At 33.7% G+C, this 17268-nt stretch overlaps 1 protein-coding gene across 1 annotated transcript in view; it reads left to right on the forward strand.

Moving 5' to 3' along the window:
- Positions 1-16850, forward strand: part of LOC126776158 (uncharacterized) — a 42246-nt gene extending 25396 nt beyond the window's left edge. The window contains 31 exon segments of the mRNA XM_050498457.1: positions 185-414; positions 494-713; positions 1045-1137; positions 1279-1508; positions 1660-1870; positions 2256-2351; positions 3648-3874; positions 4201-4420; positions 4999-5094; positions 5216-5445; positions 5690-5909; positions 6184-6276; positions 6396-6625; positions 6709-6922; positions 7273-7368; positions 7766-7992; positions 8105-8321; positions 8561-8656; positions 9027-9256; positions 9725-9935; positions 10137-10232; positions 10826-11061; positions 11897-12113; positions 12678-12773; positions 13441-13667; positions 13841-14048; positions 14469-14549; positions 14750-14976; positions 15317-15539; positions 15844-15951; positions 16529-16850. Coding sequence (XP_050354414.1) covers positions 185-414; positions 494-713; positions 1045-1137; positions 1279-1508; positions 1660-1870; positions 2256-2351; positions 3648-3874; positions 4201-4420; positions 4999-5094; positions 5216-5445; positions 5690-5909; positions 6184-6276; positions 6396-6625; positions 6709-6922; positions 7273-7368; positions 7766-7992; positions 8105-8321; positions 8561-8656; positions 9027-9256; positions 9725-9935; positions 10137-10232; positions 10826-11061; positions 11897-12113; positions 12678-12773; positions 13441-13667; positions 13841-14048; positions 14469-14549; positions 14750-14976; positions 15317-15539; positions 15844-15951; positions 16529-16740 — 5618 coding nt within the window. The 3' untranslated portion in view covers positions 16741-16850.
- Positions 16851-17268: the final 418 nt, after the last annotated feature.

The raw sequence follows: 17268 nt of genomic DNA on the forward strand, positions 1-17268 counted from the left end.
CAATCTCAACGTCTGTAACTATATTTTTCTATTTCTGAAGTTGGTAAGTACTTGTAACTGACTACCACACCACACTACAATCTATATACAAATTGCATAGATCCCTATAACATTAACCAACTCATACTCATATAGAGTTAGCTTAATCGAAATATTTAAAAGCTTACTATTATCTTCGTTTCAGTTTGGTCTTGGAAGCTAAGTAGAACAAAGGCATTGACATCGAATGCAGCAACAGCTATCAACAATATCATTAACACCATCCCAGTACTGGACAATCGCTATTATAACATGAAGGATCAAAGCAGAGAAGGTTGCTTCTACTACCCAGAACCTCAGCCAGGATTGCCAGTTGTATTCCCGGGCCAGTGCGATGCAAACATACAAGCGGTTACTAACTTTAACATGCAAGCGGTGAGTTTATTTATTTTGCGCTATTAGTACAAATAGCAAAATCATTTATTGTCACTTAACATTCATTGTTATATATCAGTTCCAAGGTACCTGGTACGAAATCGAAGCGTATCCAAAGGATCAGCAAACTGGACAATGCGTCAACCACCGGTACTCCTTGGGCTCCAACAACATCTTGGATCTCGTCTCGTCTAGCGTCGATAACCAAATTCTTGGGATTACCAACAGTAGAGTGACGTTCTCTTCAGCTCAAGACTCTAGCGGAAGGCTGACTATAACACTTACTTCTGGTGGATCAGGTACTATTTTAATCGTATGTATTTAATAACAAACTTATATGTATTCCTAATCTTACATTCAAGGTTTTTTTCGTAAAAGACAATGAAGAATCATTTTTTTGTGAATGCACTAAGCACTCACGTAAAATATATTTTTTTAATTATATACGTAAAATTGCATCACAGTGAAAATTTTAAGTAACTTGTCTTTAATAATTTTAAACATCATTTCTACATACATTTTTATGTATACATCATACTGTCTTCGTTAGCTATTATATTGATTTTTTTCATGTACAAAATATATAATTTGTCTATTTGCATCTATTTTATAACATTTTTTTGTTTTCAGTTATTACTATACCATTTTGGATTCTGAGTACGGATTACACCAGCTATGCATTAGCGTACAGCTGTGTTAATCTAAACAATGATTTCACTGGAGGTAAGCAAAATTAATCCAATTTCATTTTATTTTTAAATTTCGAATCAAATTATGTTTTCCCATTTAGAAATGAATTTCTAAAGTAACAAGCGTAAACCGTTCTTAAACAATCATTTTTACATTGTCAAAATTCAATTTTAGTGTACAGCTGGAAACTAAGCAGAACTAAACAGCTAACTACTGCAGCGAATACTGCAATAAACAACGCCATCGCTAATATCGTCGTATTAAATAACAGATACTATGAACATATTGACCAATCAAACGAAGCTTGCTTCTATCTTCCTGATGCAGTACCCAATCAGCCTGTGGAGTTTGTTGGTCAATGTGACGAAACCCTTCCTACAGTGCAAAACTTTAACCCATCAAGAGTAAGTTATCACAAAATTATTAAATTCAATATCTAATTACATATACTAATTACATATTAAAAATAATAATTACTTAATTGTTTTAAACAAACAAAGTTAATGCCATTTACATAAGAGTTATTTTGTTAATTAATTACATTTTATTATTTAGTATCTAGGAAAATGGCGCCTGATCGAAAGCTACCCAGAACCATCTCAAGTGGGTTCCTGTAATGACGCCACTTACAGTCTAAATGCGGATGGCACCACAGTGGACGTGTACAATACGCAAGTTAGGAACCAACAGCTCGATACCATCAATGGCAGAGCTGTAATAGCTTCTAATGATGGTAGCGCTAAGCTATTGGTATATTTCCCTTCCAGTAAGTTTCGTATTTATGTATTTAATAAAACTGTAAGTCTACATTTATTCAATATTCAACAAGATGACAAAGAGATTTTTTACTACTAAGAAATTATCTGAACAAATAATAGAAAGTGACGATTGCGGCTAAAAAACAATATATATATATATTTTTGTATTTCGAAAACTAAGAGAATGATCTTTCATAACTGAGTTAAATGAGATGTCGTTTAATACAGATGTCAAAAATATGTGTAAATCACCGGCAGTGATGACTTAGAAAAAACCTAGATATTTTTTATTAAAATAAGAGTTTGCAGAAACACGACAACACTTTATTTTGATATTGATACTGACAAAAAAATATATAAATATTTTATATTATTAAGACTTTACTGTTTTAGCAACCGTACCGGCTCCATACTGGGTGCTAGACACAGATTATGAATCCTACGCATTGGTATACAGCTGCAGAAACTTAGACAACAACCGACGCAGAGGTAAAAATAATTTTGAAATTCAGTTACAACATACTTTATGTGTATATAAATAATTTTTAAGACACTTTACTTTTTTATTTAAAATGTATATTTTAAATTTAGAATCAATACTAAACTTTTTTAATAAAGCTTGATTGAAAGCTTTAAATGATTTAATAGTAAGCTTGTACGCTTACTATTAAATCATCGTTTCACAAGATGAAATAAATTTAAATCTACCACCGATTTAGAACGTAGATTCTACCGAGAATTCCCGGTAAGAAACTTAATAGTATTCTTCAATCATATACATATAATATTTTCTATTATAATTGTTATTAGAATTTCTTCACAGACATGTGCCTCCGTGCCTTGTTTATTTGATTTCTTAATTTGTATTAAATATTTGCTTCGACTTTAAAATTACAAAAACTACTTATACCGTACTTATGTACAGCGGCAACCCTATACATTTATGTTAATATTTAATTAGACTAACTTCTAGAAATTAAAAATTACCAAACATATAACAATAATGTGACGACTGTTACGTATGAATTTTCAATCAGTAACAGCCTGTTAATGTCCCACTGCTGGACTAAAGCCTCCTCTCCCTTTTTGGGGAGAAGGTTTGGAGCTTATTCCACCACGCTGCTCCAATACGGGTTGGTGGAATACACATGTGACAAAATTTCGATGAAATTAGACACATGCAGGTTTCCTCACGATGTTTTCCTTCACCGAAATGCACGAGATGAATTATAAACCGAAATTAAGCACATGAAAATTCAGAGGTGCTTGCCCGGGTTTGAACCCACGTTCATCGGTTAAGATTGAGTTCGCGTTCTTGCCACTGGGCCATCTCGACTTTAATAGATCTAGATTTTCAATTAATCTTAGTAATATTTCTTTCAACACATTCAGAGAGACTTTAAGCGATTTTGAGCGGTCAAAATTTTATCATACTTAACACTTTTATGTTTTATGTTTATATTACATAATTGCCATTTACGAGGTTTTTTCCAATCTATATTTAAATATTGCGATATTAGATTTAATGATGCCGGTTTTTTAACCCTTAATGTACTCCAATTATACAACTTGTGTTGAGATTGGCGACAACATCTCGAGGGATCAGAATCGAAAATTGTCATTGTGCTATTGATGTTTCATCTTTCAAGTTTAATCTTTAATTTATCACTTTTTTCATTTAGGTATTATAGGTTAAAAATAAATAATGTAAATCTAATCTAGCTCATGTAAAGTACATGTGAAATATTATACAGTTAACTTAAAAATAAATATTTACGTTTTCAGTTACAAGCTGGAAACTCAGTCGGACATCTGAACTGACAGCTAACGCAGTGGAGAGGATAAACCAAGTAGTCAACAGGACCGATGTCCTGAACAGTCGGTACTACGCGCGTGTAGACCAGTCTGACGCGGCTTGCTTCTACTACCCCCCTCCAGGTCTCACTACACCTATCTTCCGTGGACAGTGTGACCAAAATATACCAGTGGTTAACAATTTCAATGCTACAGCGGTAAGTTATTATATTTTTTTATTCATAATTAAATTCATATTTAATACTCGGTGATAGGACGTTGTGCAAGCTAATCTGAGTAGGTATGAATCATTCATCACATATTCTACCGCTAAACAGCAATACTTAGTATAGTTGTGACTTCTTAGTTCAGTTTAATTTAGGTAATGTATTTAATGGTGAATATTTTTTACAGCGCCAATGTCTATGGCCGATGGTAATCATTTACCATCGGATTGCCCATTTGTTAGTTGGCCAATCTAGTATAAATTAAAAAACTGCGTTTTTTGTTATTTGTATTAATGTATTTTTGTATATCCTTCCAGTACTTGGGCTTATGGCATAACATCCAATCCTATCCAACTCAATTCCAAGAAGGAACATGTAACAATGCGTTGTACTCCCTTGGCGATGGAGGGGTGATTGATGTTTTCAACACCCAAGTCGTTAAGCAGTCTCTTGATACTATGACTGGATCTGCAAGATTCGCAACTACACCAGAAACTGGCAAACTCATTGTCAGTTTCCCGGTGGCTGGAACCAATCGTAAGTTACGTAATGTTAAATATATAAATAAATTTCAATTGAGAATCTTATGTTGTTCTACCTGCTGTAAAGTTCTCTCATAACATTATTTTTAACTTAAAAGGGGGCTTGTCTTTTTAAGTTCATATATAATTTCAGCTATCTTTTACCATTTTTATACTGTAAGCCTTTTTTTATTTAAAATAACGTTATTTTAGCTATTACTCAACTGTAAGTTGGAAAAAATTTCGTCTACTTTATCTTAGATTATAAAAATAACCTTTTTATAAGTGGAATATGTATTACATAAAAAATCTATTTATTTATAAAGAATCTAGTCCTTAATTCAGTCGGTCTGAAGTTGTACGGGGGAATATGATGTCCCCTTGACCGGCCACGGTGGCCAATCTCAAAAGAGATTAGCCAACTGGGCAAGACTTATAGTGCACAAGTATATGCGCTAATACACTTAGTCCCCCTCGGCATATTCCAATGGGACGGCAATCCGACACAACCGAAAAAATATCAAAGGTTTAGGAATATACAAGAAGATAAAATATACGTGTAATTTTCTCATAAAACTTATCTCTCTTTTATAGAAAAAACAGAAACACCATACTGGGTCCTCGCCACAGACTATCAAAGCTACTCCCTCGTATACACTTGTGTCAACATTGATTCAGAATATAGAAGAGGTAATGTATGATTAAATTAATACTCTTATATAAATATATTTTTAATATATTTTCAAGCAGATCTTCATAAGCTTTCTTAAGTTATAAAGTTGCTAAATTTTCCATTTGCTCTCATTTCCAGTTTTTTCTTGGAAGCTTAGTCGAACAAAACAATTGACAACAAACGCTGCAACAGCAATCAATGCGGTGATCAATACCATACCAGTTCTTGATGACAGATACTATAACAACAACGACCAGTCTGATCAGGGTTGTTTCTACTACCCGGAACCTCAACCTGGAAAACCTGTAATATTCCCTGGACAATGTGACCAAAATATACAAGCTGTACCCAACTTTAATATGGCTGCAGTAAGTTACACTAAACTTTTTAATTACCAAAATCATCGTACAATAGCTTAATCTTAAGTCAATGTTTTTGATGAGTATAAAATTATTCAGGAAGAAAAATCAATCACTAATAATATTCAAGTTAGTTTTTAGATAGTAGAGTGTAAATTTTACTTATGAATTTGATAGTATGGTTTGTAATTTCAAAATAATAAGTTTCAAGACTAAAATAATTATAAATTAAATTTTAATACAAACCTTTCAGTTCCAAGGTACTTGGCATGAAATATCAGCATATCCAAAGGAACAACAAACTGGGCAATGTATCAATCACGTCTATTCCCTGGACTCTTCCAACAGCTTGAACCTCGTGTCTTCTAATGTCATAAATCAAATCTTTGGAGTTACTAATAGCAGAGTGACCTTCTCCTCAGCCCAAGACACAAGCGGAAGATTGACGATCACCCTAACATCTGGCGGATCTAGTGAGACCTTTATTTAAATTATTCCCATAGATTTTGATTATTTATATGGATATAATTATAAGACCATTTACATATACTTACATGCATGCAATTGCCGTAAGTTGAACGTGCATGCATGACATATAATTTACGTGTAACTTAACAACATCGATTCAATCCTGACGGCAATGGTGGAAAGACCACTTGAGTTGAATGTACCAATTTTACACGTAGTTGAAATAAAAATACTAGTAACATCTAGCTCCGTAATAATTTTTATTTATTACTTTTTCAGGTATTGTAATACCGTTCTGGATATTAAACACCGACTATACTGATTACGCGCTGGCTTACAGCTGTGTTAACGTTGATTCTAACTCAAGAGCAGGTAACAATAATAATAAGAATAAAAATGACATATGTACATAGGTACTTTTTAAATAAAGAATTATGTAATATGTAACATATAATTTATATGTGACTATGCTAACTTAAATTCCATTTCAGTTTACAGTTGGAAATTAAGTAGATCAAAGACTTTGTCTGCTGCTGGAAATACTGCAATCAATAACAGAATAGCTCAAATCGATGTTCTGGGTGAGCAATACTATGAAAACATTGACCAATCAGATAGAGCGTGCTTCTTTTTGCCAGAAGTGAATCCTGGACAACCCGTAGTGTTTGTTGGACAGTGTGATCCAAATATTCCTGTTGTTCAAAACTTCCGACCGGATGCAGTTAGTTCGAATTAATATTTTTAATCTTTTGGAAGATAAATATTCAAATTGATGAAAACAATTAATTCTTCTTTAATTTGTAGTACGCTGGCCGCTGGCGTATGATTGACACCTACACATCGGATTTCCAAAGCCTCCAAGGTTCCTGTATTGACGCCACTTACACTCTGACCCCTAGTGGCACAGTAGACGTCTATAACACCCAAGTCATAAATCAGGCACTAGATACTATTACCGGTAACGCAACGTTGGCCACAACAGACGGCAGCGCAAAATTGCTCGTTAATTTCCCTACCAGTAAGTTTTTTTTAATATACTTTTTAAATGTTTTATATTATGAAGTAAAAGTATAATCACTGCATAAGGATGTCCCATTTCTAGACTAGACACCTCTCTCATTTTTTCATCAATTTATTATGTATTTACATGATTATATAATAGCTTCCTTTTTTTCTTTTGTTGGCTTCTTTAACGAACAACCCAATTCTCGAATCATGTTATATTTAGGATTTTTTATTTTGAGATATTGTCGCTGAATGTAAATATTAGATTTCTTACTTTATTTGTGCTTGTAATCTAATATATTATATAGTAACGATAAATAAATTCATATCAATTTATGAAATGTTATTTCTCTTTTTTTTCAGCGACTCAATCATCTGATTATTGGATTCTCGACACTGATTACACGTCCTTCGCTCTTGTCTACAGCTGCCGCAACATTAACCCACAACAGCGTAGAGGTAATACGATTTTCTCAACATCATTTTTACTATATCTTTAAATGAAATGTTTCCAACATTCACTAACATACGCATGAACGCACGCATGCACACATCAAATTCTCATCTTCATATTTGTTAGGTTTTATATAGCATACATTTTAACAGTGTATTCTTATTTTGGCTTTATATGCGAGTAAAATAATATGTTATCTAATAATTTTATATACAAGTTGGATTGCCTATATTGGATTACCTAATAAACAAATAAATTTCAATCACGAAGAAAAATCTGTTTTTCTTGTGGAGATAAAATATAAAATTAATTTCCTTGATATATGTATAGTTTATACTGAAGACGGAGATAAGATTTTATTCATTCATAATGTGTTTAATTCAAAATCGTATTTATTTTTAGTCTGGAGTTGGAAACTAAGTCGCACAAGAGAGTTATCAGCGGCCGCCACGCAACGAATTAACCAAGTTATCAGCACAATCGATGTACTGGATGAACGCTATTACAATAGAATCGATCATTCCGACAATGGCTGCTTCTACTACCCCACGCCTGGTGCAAGTCCAGTGGTTTTCAGAGGACAGTGTGATGAGAGCATTCCTGTGGTCACCAACTTTAATGCTGCCTCGGTAAGCAAATTTCAGCAAATAAAAAACAACTGGCATCACACTATTTAAAGTATCAAGTTTCTTTTTCTATCTCTTTATTCATACTCTTATTATAATAATATAATTCTTCTAGTATATGGGTATGTGGTATGACATTGAGAGCTACCCCGTCCGATTCCAAGACGGCACTTGTCCGACCGCCGCGTACACGCTGATTTCTACCGGGGTCGAAGTCTTCAACACGCAGGTCGTCAGCCAACAACTCGATACAATCGAAGGATTTGCAGTACCAGCTACGACTGATGGTTCAGCTAAATTGAACGTCTCCTTCCCTATCGCTGGCACCGATCGTAGGTTTTTTCAATATTGTTACATATTAATATATTTTTAAGGCATCCGTAGATCATAAATATTTTTTTGGATTTGTCGACAAATGATTTAATTGGATTGGATGGAAGACAAACTTTCATCGGAACTTGAATTTCATTAAAGTCAATTGCACATTTTTTTAATTGTAAGGATTCAAATAAGTTGTTGCTTAATAATTATTTAACTTATAATATATATATATATATATATATATTTTCAGTTACAACGAGTTCACCATACTGGGTGTTGGCTACTGACTATACTAACTACGCTTTTGTATACTCTTGCGCCAACATTGATGACGAATATCGTCGAGGTAAGACTCGAAAAATTTACGACATTTTTATTAACAATATAGAAAAATGAAACATTTATATAAGATGCTCTTCATCAGCGGCTTCGCTTGCGACATAAAACTGAATAGCTAAGTAGCAATTTTCAAAGCTCTTTCTTCAAAAATGAAGGATTTTCACACAAACATTTATACCCTTAACGAGTTGAATTAAAATAAAAACTTTCTTAGTGCTTACCTACTATTTGTAAAAGAAACCCCTATGCAAATTTTCATTGTATTAGCCCCACTAATTTAGGCTTTGTATTGATATGTCAGTCAGTCAGTCAGTTATTCTTTTATTTACATATCAGATGAAAATAAGCATCACAAACGTTTCATTAAAAAATTTCAGTTGGTAGCTGGAAATTAAGTAGAACAAAATCCCTAAGTCCGGCGTCAAATACTGCGATCAACAATGTCATCAACACGATACCGGTTCTAAGACAAGAATATTACGTCACAAGGGGGCACACGGAGGAGAATTGCTTCTACTACCCTGATAATAACGGCGGTCCAGTAATTCAAGATGGACAGTGTGATTTCAATAGCTTGAATGTCGTTACTGCCTTCAGTACTGATGCAGTAAGTTTATTATATTATTTAACAGTAGTATTACTTATGAACAAATCCATTTTCTATTAACACAAGTGATGAAAATTATTTCTTATAATTCTGCCTTATACAAATTTATATTTGCATTACAATGTGTATACTATGTTAAACCAAGATCCAAAAGAAATAACACGAAAAAATTATTATAAAACTGAGGGTTCAAGCCCAGGCAAGGACCAGTGCATTTTCATGTGTTAACTGTTTATGATTAACCTCGTACTCGGCAGTAAAGGAAAACCTACATGTGTCTAATGAAAATGTGGCAGGCATGTTTATACACCAACTCGCAATGAAACAGCGTGGTAGAAAAACCACAAATTTTTCCTCAAAATGATAGAAGAGCTTAGCCTAGCAGTGGGACATTTATAGGCTATTCCTCACATACCATGTATTTGTGCTCTCTTACTTCTACTAACTAAAACTTTAACATTTCGCCAGTTCTCAGGACCTTGGTACGAAATATCTCGGTTTCCATCAGAGATGCAGGAAGGTGAATGTGTCACCAACGAATTCAATACAACCAACCAGGAGTTCCGTATGACTCAGAGAATTGTGTATAATGAGAGAGAAACCACTTACACTGGATCTGCAACCCTAGCGAGCGACGGACGAGGAGTTCTTACCGTGAATCTTACCAACGAGGAAGGAGGTTTGTTATCAATTGTTTCAGATTACCGAGTCTTGGAATTATTTAATTAATATCAACTATGTGTTCCAATTTCAATTGACCTCGTTTCGTACAACTTTATTTATATATAACAATCCGAAAAATTATTTTTGATTCCAGAAAAAGATACTAAATGAAATATAAATGTAACAAATATGAGACTTAACCCATTCGTATTTTCAGATACCTTTGAAACGACGCTATACGTATTGGACGTTAACTACACTGATTATGCCTTATTATACGGTTGTCGAAACATCAACAATACAAATAAACAAGGTAAGATATCACAAACGAATCTTGGGGTTATATTAGTTACCTGTTTTTGACTGCCTCGTTGGTCTAGTTCACAGGGTTCAAGCCAGATTGGGGCGGTACAAAGTTATTGAGTTTATCTGACGAATATTCTCAGTAACAGCCCGGAGTCTGGAAGTTGGAAGATGTGTATGCGCCTGTGCCTCGAAAAGCACGCAAAGCCGTTAATCCTGCCTAAGCTCTTTCGGTCGTACCGTATTACCGACTACCACCACTACCAGATTATGAGAATATAGGAATAGAGAGTGCATTTGTGTTTGTAGACACACTGGTGCACTATAATATGTCCTACAAAATTGCCTAAGAAAGTCGCCTAAAAAGCGACATGTCAAAGCATTACACTAGCAGTGCCACTTACTGTCGAAATCTCTCACTAATCGGCTTTCCCACTTAGTAGTAGTTCGTAAAAGCGTGCTAAAGTTTGAGCAGATCAGTGTGTTTAGCCTAAGCTTCTTACATACGAGTATCTGTAAACAATAACCCTACTATCATGCCAGCAATTGTCATATTGGCGATTCACCATTGATTCCCTTAATACTTTACCCATTTCTTTACAGTTTACAGTTGGAAGCTCAGCAGATCTCAAAGCGGACTCTCAGCAAATGCAGCCAGCAGAATAAACCAAATAGTCTCGAACACCGGTGACCTCTTCGAAAATTACTACGACGAAACTGATCAGACACTCACGGGCTGTTTCCACTACCCCGTGTTCACTGAACCACCAGCAGTTATCGACCTGTTAGGACCATGTGACCAAACAATCAGAGCTAAAGCCAACTTCAATGTTCAAGCCGTAAGTTTATTATTTTATAATCATTATATTCATATTTCTATATTTTACAATTCATTTAGTGGTATCACTACTGCTAGCTAAGGGAGCAAGTCCACAAAATTGTCTTAAAGAATGTGCCTTAATATTGCCATCTCTATCTCATCTGTCAAGTTAAAAATAGATAGCGATATTGTCAAATTATGAGGAGTACAGATATTGTGTACAACATTAAAGACATAATTATGTGTATTTATTACACAAATTATCATACTTAAATCCAGAGGAAAATCCGATAGTACTAAATAATAATAAAACTGATACAGCTAAACTTAAATGTTATTTAAATACTCTATTTACAAATTTCAGGGGTTATACGACCTCTATTGAGAATTTTGAAAAATCCAACTGTATTTGTACATACGGGTGAAAAATTTGGGTGTATTTTATTCAAAATTACTTACTAAAACAGTTTATTTGTTTGTGTGTTTATTATATATACTATCTTATAAATCGTATTCATTATTAGTATAAACATGGAGAGATATTATTCTCCAATTTAAGACATCGAAAAGCTTTATTTTCGGAAGCACTTATGATATTAATTTATATAACATAAAAAGGATAGTATTAAATAAATTCTAATATACTTTAGTAGACTCTTATAAGCGTTCTTTAAGATATTTTTAAGTCAAATTTTTAAGTCAAATTATCATGAATTTCAAACATAGATTCTGCTGAAAAGACAGTTTTTATTTTTGGTTATAAAAATTTATAATATATCTATATATATTTCAATTAAAATTACCCAATATTTACTCCACGCCTTTTTAACATCCATATAATATTGATTCGACAGTATCTCGGCAAATGGTACGAAATATCCAGCTACCCTCAACCTTTCCAAAGCGGCGAGTGCGCACGCGCACGATACAGCGCTGGCACTGGAGCAACCGTCAACGTCATCAACACACAAGTCATTGACCGTACACTTGACGTACAGACTGCGACAGCTGTTGTTGCTTCCACAGACGGAAGTGGACTATTGGACGTCACATTTGTCTTGGATAATGGAGGTCAGTTGATTAAACTGGATTAGATATTTGGTGTAAACAGACATTCGTCGAGATGAAAGACCTACTTCATTAGAAAAATATGGATCCTTTTTCGGCGAGTCAGATTTTTTATATCTTAGTTAATAAAAATATCGAAGAGGTGAGATAGAAATCTCTGTGTAATGAATTCGGATGGAAAACTTTAGGGAATAGACTTTTATATATTTCTGATTCTTAAGATCATTTTAGTAAGTTTTAAATTATTTCGCACCAATCTCGAATAACAGATTGATTTTTTCACAAATAGCTGTTCCTCGTCACACCTTCCGTATAATTATAATTGTAGTGTATCATTTTAATGTTACAATTGTTATAGTCAATGTCGAATATGTTATGACATTTCACGATTTTGCTCTGCGGTGAGTTTCGAGCTTGTTCTTACAGAATAGCTCTATTGTGATACATTTTACTCGGTTATTTCATTTGTAACCAGAATAATTAATAATGAGAATATTATAAACACAATCGGGTCATTTAATAGGTAAAATTTTATTTATATTTATATACATTATATGTGTTTTTCAGTGACGTACGTAGCCAACTATTATGTACTTGAAACTGACTATACCAGCTTCGCCCTCGTGTACAGCTGCCGTAACTTACCAACCGGTAGACGACAAGGTAAAATACAAAATATACTTACGGCCTTAGTTATAAACGTTGTTTAGCGGGTGAGTTGTGAAACGATGTTTTGTCTTATTCTTTCAATGTCTAATAATAATGACAGAAAGAGAGAAATCAGTGCTTACCCAAACAGCCGCTAAGCAACAATTATAAGTGAGGCGATTAATTGTTCTCCAATACATTGTAATCCGTTTTGTATTTTAACTTCTGCTGCGTAAGAGAACGCATACTTCGTAGCATTCTCGCGTTTCGACATAAGGCATTTATATCGAACAGGTATTATTGACCCATGTAACAAATAAATCAAGTAGAATACTTGACTTTTTACACAATTCTCATGTGAGATGTCATCTCACAAGGGACCTAGCATATTCGTTCCCAAAGTTGGTGGCGCCTTGGCGATGTAAGGAATGATTAAAACTTCTTTTATCGCTAATGTGTATGGTATGGTGATCATTTAATATCAAGTGGCCCATTTGCCCATCCGCCGTTCTATAACTTACAAAAATAATAATCAAGCTATGCTTAATGGTTGATCACATATGTAACAGTATTTTATGAACACAAATTAAGCTCATGAAATCTCATTGGGTTAAGATCCATCTATTTTATACAATCGACCACCTTAATGTGAACTTGAACAGCGTTAATCGTTCTATTGCAGTCACCAGCTGGAAGTTATCCCGTAATACCACCCTGCCAAGTCAAGCTGAACCCATTATCAACAACATCATCGAAAACACTCAAGGCCTCAAGAATGAGTATTACTTAGCTACCAATCAGTCTGAAGAGGCCTGCTTTTACATACCGGATGTGAACAAGAATGAAGCACCATTGTTCAGGGGACAATGTGGTGACATTCAAGGCGTACAAAACTTTGACGTTCAAAGGGTAAGAAATATTTTTTTCAAAATCTTTACCACAGAATTTTACCACTTAACTACATTTGTGTTTCTTTCTGTTCTAGAAATTGTAAGTTTTTTACTTACCTTTCATTTATATCATACGTGCTAAATAGCCTTTTATTATCATTATCTTGAAGTAAAAAAAATATCATTTTCCAGTATCTTGGTTGGTGGCATGAAGTCGAGAGTTACCCAACTGACAATGACGGTGGATTCTGTGTGAGTTCACGATTTGAACAAATCGGCAACGAATACCAGATAACTGATACTAATGTGTTCGATATTAACGCTCAAGTGAACACCAGCCGAGTGACAGTAGACAGCAATGGAAGAATAACGAAAACTTACAGTAATGGAGAGGTAATTGGTAAGTAATATCACAAGAAAAATCAAAGCCTTGTAATTACCGTATTCTGATGTCCTTCTGCTGAACAAAGACATCTCCTATTGAGAAGACGTTTGCAGTTTGTTATAAGATTTGATTAGTTTATGTGTGTCTGACTTACAAATTATAGTACTATCGCAAGTCGCCCAAAAAAAAACAACACAGCCGTCCCGACCGGAGGACATACATACATGTTAATACATTTAACTCATAAATTCCTTACGATGTTTTCGTTCAAAGCCAAGCACAAGACGATTAATTATAAACGCATAACGCACGTAAAAATTCATTAATGTTTGTCATGATTTGAACCTACGATCCATTTTTAAGAACTGAACTGATCCACTGGGTAAAACACGTATAGCCTATGATAAAGTGACTTCATATTTATAATCTTTTTAGATATGTGGGTGTTGGCAACTGATTACGAGACATACTCACTCCTTTATTCATGCGAAAACGTGGACAGTCAATATAGACGCGGTAAGTTCTTTTAAATATTATTTAATATTAACAAATTCCCTGTCCACAGTATATACAATAGTTAAACAATAACCACAAATCAAATTTGACTCTCGGCACTGGGAAATTGTTAAGAAACTTTCAACTAACAAATATTTCATTATTATCACTAAAAGCCCATCATGGTACTATGATCATTAAAAATAAATGATTAATTTTAGTATGGAGTGCGAAACACAGCAAAACTCGGACACTCTCTCAAGATGCCCAAAATGCTATGAACTCTGTTATCCAAGCTACTGAAACTCTTGAGTCGCAATTCTACCAGCCAGTAAATCAGTCCGATGCTGCTTGCTTCCACTATCCTGCTCAGAGTGGCAATCAAGTCATCTTACCTGGACAATGTGATCTTGAAATACCCGTTCTCCAGGATTTTAAACCAGCTGAGGTAATATTTTTATCCTCAAGTTAGGTAATTTTTGTCAGTGAAATTCCATTAATTACATTTTTAACATTTTACATTGATTTCATTATAGAAAAAAATATGTGACTAATATGAACATAGGTGAAATTCCACAGTACAGTAATGAATATTAATTGAAAATGAATATTCTTTGTTTGCACATAAACGCATGTCTGTGTTGATTTACAAAAAAATAATCTATTGATTGACGGTAACTCACTGTTATCACCCAACTAAAATTATCCAAACCAGACAAAGATTTTAAAATCGAATTTGACAATCAATTAGTAAGTCTATTTTGAATGATATGACTTGATTTCAACAGTATTCCGGCACCTGGTACCAAATCGAACGCTACCCTCAACCGTACGAGAAAGGTTCATGTGTTGGCGCACGATACACACTCGATGAGAACACAGGCGTTGTCACTGTTCTCAATTGGCAAGTCGTCGACGGAGTCCTGGATACCATCGAAGGAACTGCTACTGTTAACTCCACTGATGGCAGCGCTAAGCTGATTGTTAATTTGCCGTCTCGTGATGAAGATGGTGATTTATTTTCTTTATAAAATAAACTTAGCTTATGAAGTCCTTATTTACTAAGATTTGAAGAAGTCATAATAGCAATCCTCCTTCATTCATAATAATACCAACTTATTACATTCTCAACATCAATATTTACATAATCTGCTTACAACGATTACATAGCTATTTAAAAAAAATTCTGAACGGTCCATAAATAACATCTCTCATAATTTCTTTTAAATATCAGATTATATAAACATCTTTAGTAAATAATAAATCAATTAAATAAAACTAAATATATATTTAACTTTATTTTATTTCTTTTCAGTGGAGGAACCACCCATGAAGTCGATGGAACTATATGTTTTGACGACGGATTACATATCCTATTCATTGGCGTACAGTTGTATCAACGTAGGACCGTACCAGCGAGCTGGTAAGTTTCGAAACGTTATCAGATCAGTCTTATTCATCTGTGGACTAATATATTGCTTAAGAGAACCCTTAGTTAATTTGTGTTCTCAAATGTTAGATAAATTTTTCTCCTAATCATTCTTTAAGGTAATATATAGACGAACTGAGAATAATAAACTTTGACACGATCAAGACAATTTTTTCTCATTCGTGTTGTGATCTCAACTCGCGACTTCTGTGTCTAGCCATGATAATTATAAGGGATAAAGTTCTATGTCTATCTACGTATTCTAAATTTAAACACACAAGGGTATAAACAAAAAAATTGCGTTTTCTATTTTAAGTTACACCTGCAATCATATGTCAAATACTACTCAAATGTGGTCATATTTTAAAGAAATAAATTATTAGGTAATATAACAGAGAAATCTTCAATCTATCTATTTCCATGAATTAACTTTACGTGAATTTAGAAGATTTTATTTTTCAGACATTGAGATATTAACGATAAGAGGCTATTAATTTTTTTTTTAATATTATTATATTTATCCTAAGGCATCCTATCACACTTTATAAAATTTAAATGTAACATTCAACAGTTGGTGTATGGAAGCTTAGTCGTACAAGAACAATGACAGCCGACGGTGATGCCCAAATAAACGCACACATGGCAACTCGAGAGGAACTTCACCAGCCGTACTTCGTTCGCGTCGAACAGCAAGACGACTGCGCCGAACCGAGCTCTGCCAATTTATTCAAAAGCAGTATTATTATTATGTTAATATGTAGCATTATTCAGAGGTTATTATAATTATTTTAAGGTTTTTTTAATGTGATTGATTTCATCCCATTTGTAATATATGTAATATATAAAATTAATTAACATTTTTTTTATTCGATGACAGATTTAAAATTCGAATATGACAGACAAAGTTCAAGGTTGAAATGTGTGTATATTATAATGTTTATTTATTAGATACAAACATTTTGTTATAGTTAAGTAAAACGTTTAATATGTATGACGTAATTTATGCAAAATAAATAATTATTTTCAATATGTAATTTCTCTTATTGCTTTTTGATACCTTAACATTATAATAGCAGCAGTTGGCCCAGTTTCCTTTAAATGTAGAAAACATTTTTGAAATATGATTGAAAAATAATTATGTAACAAGAGACAACAACTATATGAACAGCTCGGCTGTTAGAGAATGTTATATATTCTCACTGTTACTCAACATTGATCGATACTCACGCACATATCTATAGCTATGTTTTCAAGAGGCAGAGACGTGAATAGATTCGAAAAGTTTTTAGCTTTGAATGTCAATGTTTTCAA

The sequence above is a fragment of the Nymphalis io genome, chromosome 19 (genome assembly GCF_905147045.1).
Source record: "Nymphalis io chromosome 19, ilAglIoxx1.1, whole genome shotgun sequence".
NCBI lineage: Eukaryota > Metazoa > Arthropoda > Insecta > Lepidoptera > Nymphalidae > Nymphalis > Nymphalis io.